Source organism: Rhinoraja longicauda, chromosome 4 (genome assembly GCF_053455715.1).
Source record: "Rhinoraja longicauda isolate Sanriku21f chromosome 4, sRhiLon1.1, whole genome shotgun sequence".
In the NCBI taxonomy this organism is placed as follows: domain Eukaryota; kingdom Metazoa; phylum Chordata; class Chondrichthyes; order Rajiformes; family Arhynchobatidae; genus Rhinoraja; species Rhinoraja longicauda.
In genome coordinates, this window is record NC_135956.1 from 74,813,634 (window position 1) to 74,823,289 (window position 9,656).

Consider the following 9,656-nt stretch of genomic DNA (forward strand, 5'->3'; position numbering starts at 1 on the left):
GTTTGCAGGTGCAGGTTGATTGGCTTCTGTAAATGGTCCCGGGAGTGTAGGATAGAACTAGTGTACAGATGATCAGAGCAGTCTCGGTGGGCTGAAGGGCCCGTTTCCACACTGCATTTCTAAACTAAATCCTTTCCCATCCATGTACTTGTCCAAGTTTATTTTAAAAGTGGTTGTAGTATTTCCCTCACCTACCTCCTCTGGCAGCTCGTTCCATCTACCCACTATCCCCTTTGAGAAAAAGTCGCCCCTCGGGTTCCTATTAAATCTCTCGCCTGAAATCCACGTCCTCTGGTTCTTGATTCCCTTACCCTGGAAAAAAGACTCTTATGCCTTCATTCTATCTATTCCCTTCATGATTTTATACCCTTATACAAGATCAGTCGCCATCAGCCTCCTGCGCTCCAAAGGATAGAGTCACAGCCTGGCCAATCTCTCCCTATAAGGTCAAGTCCTGGTAACATCATCGTAAGTCTTTGCTGCACTATTTCCAGCTCAGTCTCTCTTTTCACTCCATTATGAAGCTGTGGCCTTTCACTGTGTTTGAGGAGCTCCGAGCACGACATCCAAGCTTGTGGTAGGAACTGGTTTAGGTAGCACGGCACATTGTATAGCCTACAGCACAGACCCAGCGATATGAATATTACATAACCAGCAAACCAGCGGTATGAATATTGATTTCTCCAATATCAAGTAACCCTTGCTCTCCCTCTCTCTCCGCCCCTCCCCCATCCTAGCTGTCTTGCCGGTTTCACGGTTCGTGTCCCTTCGTTATCACCTCTTCCACAGCCTACAATGGACCATTGTGGGCTCCACCTTTCGTTGGTCATCTGTGCTGGCTCAATAGTCAATTTATTTGTCACATACACATAAATGTGCAGTGAAATGAAAAATTACCCGCAGTTCAACAATAAGACCAATAAGAATAATCGATAAAAATGCAATAACACATACAATCATAAACCAACACCAAACAAAAGAAACATCCATCACAGCGAGTCTCCTCCAGTCACCTCCTCACTGTGATGGAAGGCCAGAATGTCTTTTTCTCTTCCCCTGCCGTCTTCTCCCGCAGTCAGGCTGTTGGAGTTGCCACGTCGGGGCTCCCTGCTCTGCTATGTTCTGTGCCTTTTCATACCTCGAGTTTCCCTCTCCCCTGACTCTCAGTCTGAAGAAGGGTCTCGACCCAAATTGCTACCTATTCCTTCTCTCCAGAGAGGTTGCCTGACCCGCTGAGTTACTCCAGCACTTTGTGTCTTCAGCAGAGACTACAGACACTTTAACAGCGAGTTAAACAAACTTTGGATCCAAATCGCATAAAATGGAGATAGTCTGATTCAATGGCTGTGGTTTGGGACACAAACATGATCCAAGCGAGCATTAAATGCCTGAGCAAAGATACACAAGATACAACGAATCAGTAATCAAAGGACCAACAGAAAGTCAGCCTTTTTTTAAATAAAGGACAGTAATTTTGAAACAAAACACAAAGTGCTGGAGTAACTCAGCGGGTCAGGCAGCATCTCTGTAGGACAGCATCTCTGGAGGACATAGAAACAGGAAATTGCCAATGCTGGCGAATAACCAATACACAAATTGCTGGAGTAACTCAGCAGGTCAGGCAACATCTCTGGAAAACATGAATAGTTGATGATTCAGGTCAGGAACCTTCTTTGGACTGATTGGGTGTGGAGGGTGTGGGGGGGGGGGGGGGGGGGGGGGGGGGTGGGGAGAAGAAAACTGGGAGAGAGGAGGGGCAGGGCAAGGCCTATCATGTAATAGGTGACGTTTCAGGTCTGGAACCTTATTGAAGAATCATCTTTCCAGGTCCTCTTGGAAAGGGAGCATCAAAAACTCAAGAAAAATCCTGCCCTTGGAGTGCAGATTCACCAATGATCAAAATAAATATGAAAGTACTAAATAATGCCTAAACTAGTAATGCCTACAACAGTGGAAATGCAAACTGAATCCTGGTATTTTACATAAATAATACTTTGATTTCACAGAAGCTTAGTTAAGAGGTATCGCATGGAAACATGCCCCTCGGCTAAGTGTCCATGCCAGCAAATGATCACCTGTAGACAAGTGTTTCACTGTACTTCAATAGACGTGACAATAATATGTTCACTAGCACTAGTTCTATGTTATCCCAGTTTTGCATCTTACACACTGGGGGCAATTTACAAAACAGGAGGTAGTTGAGACAGGTACTATCACCTGTTCAGTACTGCCTTTAACCACTGAAGGTCACCTCACCTTCTGTCTCCTTTCTCTGTTCGCTTACTTATTTATCTATTTATTCACTTCCCTATGTTCTCTAAATCCCTGTAAAGCGTCTTTGAGTATATGAAAAGCGCTATATAAATGTAATGCATTATTATTATTATTATTATTATCACACCATTGAGGAAATATTTAGACAGGTACTGTACATAGATAGGATGGGTTGAGAGGGATGTGGGCCAAACACAGGCAGGTGGGACTAGTGCAGATGGGACACATTTGGCAACATGGGTAATGTGGGCCGAAGGGCCTGTTTCCACAGACTATAACCAACTTTGGAGATACAGCGTGTAATCGGGCCCTTCGGCTCACCGAGTCCATGCCGACCAACCATCCCAGCAAACGTACACCGTCCTACACAATGCGAACAATTTACAACTTTACTGAAGCCAACGAACCTTCAAACCTGTATGTCTTTGGGATGTGGGAGGAAACCAGAGCACCCGGAGAAAACTCACGCGGTCACAGGGACAACGTGCAAACTCCTCGCAGATAGCACACGTGGTCAGGATTGAACCCAGGCGCTGTAAGTCAGCAACTTTGCACGAATTGCGAAGAAACTATATATTTTGCCATGATGTTCAAAAATAGGGGGGGGGGGGGGGATCTCCAAACCAGAAGCACAAGTCATTTAGAAATTAAATCAGGAAGCACTATATTTTCCAGAACAAGGTTTCGGGAAATCTATAACGTCCTTCCTCAAAAGACTGGTCGCTGAGACAGTGGGAATCTTCACGACAACCACAGTGTTGACAAGGCTGCAGACCTGAACTCAAACAATCCAAAACCTGTCTTCCCACTTACTACCGGTGCAGCTTGCATGGTCAGTAAGGTGACTAACACAGGCAGGTGTCAACGTTCTCCCTTTGGTGTGCCACAACGCACCCACAAATTACAAGCGCTTTACAACCGACATCCAGTAGCTTGGACCCGTCTGCTGTAATAGTTCTCTCATCACAACAGGGAATACACTCCATTGGCAATGGACATGCAAGATGCTATAGAAATGCACAAAGACACATAGTGCTGGAGTAACTCAGCAGTACAGGCAGCATCTCCGAAGGAGATGGACGGCGGACGTTTCGAGAATGGTCTCGGCCCAAAACATCTCAGCATGAAACGTCACCTATCCATGTTCCCCAGAGATGCTGCCTGAGCTGCTGAGTTACTCCAGCACTTTGTGCCCTTGTATATTAATCAACATCTGCAGTTCCTTGTTTCTACTATAGAATTCTGTTTGCACAGAATTTAAGTTTAGAACGGCATTTTAGGGCGGCACGGTGGTGCAGTGGTAGAGTGGCTGCCTGCCTTACAATGCCAGAGACCTGGGTTTGAGCCTGCCTACAGGTGTTGTCTGTTACAGAGTTTGTACATTCTCCCCATGACCTGTGAGGGTTTTCTCCAGGTGCTCCGGTTTCCTCCCACACTTCAAACACATGCAAGTTTGTAGGTTAATTGGTGTTGGTAAAATTGTAAATTGTCCCTAGTGTGTAGGATAGTGTTAGTGTGTGGGAATCGCTGATCGGCACAGACTCGGTGGGCCTGTTTCCGCTCTCTATCTCTAAACTAAACGCAAGTCCATTTCCAATTCACACCAATGTCACTGATAACATAAGAAAAACGTTTGGGTGCTTTCTATTAAATCCTGCCTCCTGGTCAACAGGTATTAAGATCATTTATTTTCCACATGTGTTTGGGTTACTTGGGTAACCTAGAATACATCGTCCTTCCCACTTGAACTTTGTAAATCATCTCCTTCCTTCAAAGATTTGCTTTGTGCCTTCACTCTGCAATCTATGCTAAAAATAAATTGCTTCTGTGACACAATCTAGACAGCCCTCTGGTATTCCGAGTACAATCATCCCAATGTGACTTGCCACAACCTTAAATATCGTTTCCGTTTTTAGATTTTCAGAGATAGTGTGGAAACAGGCCCTTCGGCCCACCCTGTCCGTGCCGACCAGTGATCCTCGTGCACTAGCACCATCCTACACACTCGGGACGATTTACAGAAGCCAAGCTAGCCTACAAACTGTACGTCTTTGGAGTGTTTGATGAAACCGGAGAAAACCCATGCGGTCACAGGGAGAACGTACAACTTTCTTACAGACAGCACCTGTAGTCAGGATTGAAGTTGGGTCACTGCCACTGCAAGGCAGCAACTCTACCGCTGCACCACCCAATTGCTTTAATAGCTATTGGTCAAACATCAGCATGAATTTCCCTCTCAACCCCATTCTTGATCTCCTCCCCATAACCCCTGGCACCCGTACTAATCAAAAACCTATCAATCTCCATCCGAAAAACATTCATTGATTTGGCCGTCACAGCCATCTGTGGCAATGCATTCCACAGATTCATCCCCCAATGACTAAAGAAATTGCTCGGAAGAAACCACCCAACATGACTCCTCGCGGTGTGTGCTCGTAATAGTCTCCACAAACTCCACAGCATTTGAAGATTTTAATGGCAAGCTGATATAAATTCTCAGGAACGAACTGAAGCTGCAACATGCAGCTAGTTAATATAATACAGGATCAGAATTAGGTCACAGTCTCCTGGGACATTCAATAAGAACACGGCTCATCTGATCTTAGCCTGAGCTGATCCCCATAACGCTCGGCTTCCCCACAGTCCACCAATCTCACACACAATATTACAACCTCTATTGCTCTCTAGAATAGACAATTCCAGACTCATGGCCCCACAAGGGAAAAATCCCTCCTCAACCCGACCTTGAAAGGTGGTTTAGTTACGAAACACAGCATGGACAACAGACCTTCGTTCCACCGAGTCCACACCAACCATCAATCGCCCATTGACACTAATTCCATGGTATCCCACTGTCTCATCCACCCCTAACATGCTCAGGACAATTTTACAGAGGGGCCAATTAGTAAACAAACTCGCACATCTTTGCGATGCGGGAGGAATCCCGCCCAGTCACAGATAGAACGTGCAAACACCACCGGGAATGGGAAACATACAGTGTTCACCCACTAAACTCCAGCATCCTCTCTCCTCCCCCCCCCCCCCCCCCTCTCTTCCAATGAGTATATGCCACATTTGGCCAAGTCTGTCCCAGAAGACAACCGCTCTACACCAGAGACAATCTAGTGTTCCCAATCTGAACTAGTCAGGCAGGATGAAAACAGACCCTTCCGCCCAACTTGCCCATGCCAACCAAGATGCCCCTTCCACACTAGTCCCACCTGCCCACATTGAGCCTCTAAACCTTTCCTATCCATGTACCTGTCCAAATGCCTTTTAAATTTCGTTTAGTTTATTGTCATGTGTACCAAGGAAAGTGAAAAGATTTTGATGTGTGCTCCTCATCTACATCGTCCAGCTGCTCATTCCATATATCCACCACCAACTGTGTGAAAATGTTGCCCCTCAGGCCTTTAAATCTTTTCCCCTCTTACCTTAAACCTCTGTCCTCTGATCCTTGATTCTAAGTAAAAGACTCATTAACCGATCATGATCACCCCTCATGATTTTAAACACCTCTGTAAGAGCACATCTTGGGCCACAGGAGGACGAGGGGTGATTGTATAGAGATGTACAAGATCAAGGGAAATTAATTGGTTAAAAAACTGTGCACTTACCCTGAGTAAGGGAATCGAGAACTAGAAGACGTAGGTTTAAGATGGGGGGAGGGGATTTAACAGGAACCCGGGTGCCAACTTTTTTTTTAATGCACAAAGGGTGGTGGATCTATGGAACAAGCTGCCGGAGGAAGTAGCTGAGGCAGGTACTATGTCAAGACACATTTAGACAGGTACATGGACAGGACAGGTTTAGAGGGATATGGGCCAAATGCAGGCAGGTGGGACTACTGTAGATGGAGCATGTTGGTCAGCCCATTGACACTAACTCCATGGTATCCCACTGTCTCATCCACCCCTAACATATTCACATATAAAGCCCTAAATGGACATTTCCCCCCCCTACATCAAAAATCTTCTAACCCACCTCTCTAACTCCAGGTCCCTCAGGTCGGCCGACTTGGGCTACTCACTATCCCGCGGTCTAGGCTTAAGCTCAGGGGTGACCGTGCTTTTGCGGTTGCAGCTCCTAGATTGTGGAACAGCATCCCTCTCCCCATCAGAACTGCCCCCTCCATCGACTCCTTTAAGTCCAGGCTCAAAACCTATTTCTACTCCCTAGCGTTTGAGGCCCATTGAGGAGGCGCTGTGAACTGTTTTGTATGTGCTGTTATGTTTGTGTGCTACTGTATGTTTCATTTTTTCCTTAGTACCTAAACAGATGTACAGCACTTTGGTCAACGTGGGTTGTTTTTAAATGTGCTATACAAATAAAATTGACTTGACTTGACTTGAGGACAATTTTACAGAGGGCCAATTAGTATACAAACACACACATCTTTACATGTTGGGCTGAAGGGACAGTTTTCACACTGTGAAATCACTCTATGAAATCCTGCAATCCGACGACGAAGACCTAGCCTGTCCTACATATAGCCCAGCCCTTCCAAGTCCTGGCGACATCCTAGTAAATCGCTGCACGCTTTTCAGCAGGAATAATTCCTGGAATGGCGGGACTATCATATGTTGAAAGACTGGAGCGACCAGGCTTGTATACACTGGAATTTAGAAGGATGAGAGGAGATCTTATCGAAACGTATAAGATTATTAAGGGGTTGGACACGTTAGAGGCAGGAAACATGTTCCCAATGTTGGGGGAGTCTAGAACAAGGGGCCACAGTTTAAGGTGCAATCTCCCTATTGCACCTGTCTTAAAACTGTTACAATTTGTTTCGTTGGGTTGCTGTTGTTTAAATTAACTAAATTATTGCATCGTATGGGAGGTGCATTCCCAATCTCGTTGTACCCCTGTACAATGACAATAAAGATGTATTAGACAATAGACAATAGGTGCAGGAGTAGGCCATTCGGCCCTTCGAGCCAGCACCGCCATTCAATGTGATCATGGCTGATCATTCTCAATCAGTACCCCGTTCCCGCTTTCTCCCCATACCCCCTGACTCCGCTATCCTTAAGAGCTCTATCTAGCTCTCTCTTGAATGTATTCAGAGAATTGGCCTCCAATGCCCTCTGAGGCAGAGAATTCCCCAGATTCACAGCTCTCCGACTGAAAAAGTTTTTCCTCATCTCTGTTCTAAATGGCCTACCCCTTATTCTCAAACTCTGGCCACTGGTTCTGTGGACTCCCCCAACATTGGGAACATGTTTCCTGCCTCTAACGTGTCCAACCCCTTAATAATCTTATACGTTTCGATAAGATCCCCTCTCATCCTTCTAAATTCCAGTGTATACAAGCCTAGTCGCTCCAGTCTTTCAACATATGACAGTCCCCCCCATTCCAGGAATTGACCTAGTAAACTCTACGCTGCACGCCCTCAATAGCAAGAGTATTGTACCAGCATCTGCAGTTATTTTCTTATATATATATATATATATATTGTATTGTATTGTCTATTGAATAACAGGGTGAGCAAAACGGGGCAGACAAGGAGAGCAACAGGGGCTGTTGGAAACTGCACAGAGAACTTGAAGGCACAAGTTGCACACATTTGGGGAGTACATGGAGATGGGATCTCCCTCCCAGAGAGACAGACAGACAGGTGTCTCCAGAAGCCTTACCCAGGAGCAGCAGGCGATGTGTTTGCTTGTACTCGCGCTTCTGTTGCTTCAACATCTTGTCGATGCATTTGCTGACCCTCTTGGCCTCTCTGTCCGCTTCAGCGTCCTGGGGCTGGGGTGGTCTGTCGACCTTGTTGTCCTTGTTGTCCCTGTCCGGCCCGTTGTTGCTGTTGCTGCCGCTGCTGCCGCTGCCGCTGCCCTGCGGCGGAGGCGGAGGCACCCGCTCTCCCTCGGCACCGTTCTGCTGCGGCTGCCAGTCGTCCGTCTCCCTGCGGCGGAGCTGCAGCCCCAGGCCGTCTGCGCTCCGCAGCCTGGCCGCCGTGTCCCCCTGGTGCTGCTGCTCGGCCCCAGGGCGCAGCTCCGCGTCTGGGCCGCTGCCGCTGCCGCTGCCGCTGCAGCCGCCGCCGCTGCCCGAGGGATCACTGAATAGCCGCGGTCGCAGGCTGTAACACATCCCCATGTCGCAAATAGCAGCAGGTAAACCCCCTCCCTGCTGCACCCCCCTTCCATCAGCGCCTCATCCTCACGTTTGCAAACTCACGACTGCAGCCGGGGGGACGTCTTTTTATATATTTTTTAAAAAACTACACATGCAAAAAACCAAAAAAAACTGCAATTGAAAATGGTTTAAAATCGCCAGTTTTCCATCGTGCAACCAGCAGGGCCGACGTTGTAGACACAAATCAGCTGATCCCAGCCGCCAGTGGTCTACCTTACCGTAAATACTGCAAGCATCTGAGCACTCTCTGCAAACCACCTTCTTTCTCTCTGGAGCCTAACAATGGTGTGCACCACCCCCATCACTCCTGCAAACCTCCCAGTGAGGGGGAGGTACACAACACCAAATTTAACAAATATGTTCAACCTCCCTTTGACAAAAAGTAATCTTACAATTACAATTGCAATTGCTATTCTGGTACATGGTCAGCAGGTGCTACAAGTCAGGGCGAGATCTATTGTCCTGAGCTCTCTGGGAGAAGTTGAGCAGGCTAAGAAGACTTTATTCCTTGGGAGTACAAGAGGAAGAGGGGTGATCCTGTGTAAATTTGGCAATAAATATCTGCATTGAATGTATAACCTCCGGGAATGTCGGATGGAGTTTCTGAAAAGAAAATGTTTCTGTAAATATTTATTACTGGAATAAAGTATTTTTTGATATATAAAATGAGGGGTGATCTTGTAGAGGTGTAGAAGACCATCAGGAGGAATGGATGAGTTAAATTTGAGTTTAGTTTCTTGTCACGTGCACCGAGGTGCAGTGAAAAGCTTTTTGTTGTGTGCTAACCAGTCAGTGGAAAGACAGTACTTCATGATAATCGAGCCATTCACAGTGTACAGATACATGATAAAGGGAATAACGTGAATAACGTACAGTGCAGGATAAAGCTATTAGAGTCCGATCAAGGATAGTCCGAGGGTCTCTAATGAGATAGATAGTAATTCAGGACCGCTCCCGAGAAGTTGGCAGGATGGTCCAGTTACCTGATAACAGCTGGGAAGAAACTGTCCCTGAATCTGGAGGTGTGCACTTTCACACTTCTATACCCAAAATCTATTATCAGAATAGATCCAGTAAAAGCACAGTCTCTTGCCCAGAGTAGGGGGATCGAGAGCCAGAGGACATGGGTTTCAGGTGAGGGGGGGAAGATTTAATAGTAACCTGAGGGGTAACTTTTTTACAGAAAGGGTGGTGGGTGTATGGAACAAGCTGCCTGAGAAAGTAGTTGAGACAGATACTATCGCAAA

At 46.6% G+C, this 9,656-nt stretch overlaps 1 protein-coding gene across 1 annotated transcript in view; it reads right to left on the reverse strand.

Moving 5' to 3' along the window:
* Nucleotides 1-8,723, reverse strand: part of LOC144592886 (guanine nucleotide-binding protein G(s) subunit alpha-like) — a 219,896-nt gene extending 211,173 nt beyond the window's left edge. The window contains exon 1 of the mRNA XM_078398091.1: nucleotides 7,911-8,723. Within this exon, the coding sequence (XP_078254217.1) occupies nucleotides 7,911-8,370 (460 nt within the window). The 5' untranslated portion in view covers nucleotides 8,371-8,723. The remainder of the gene's footprint in view (nucleotides 1-7,910) is intronic.
* Nucleotides 8,724-9,656: the final 933 nt, after the last annotated feature.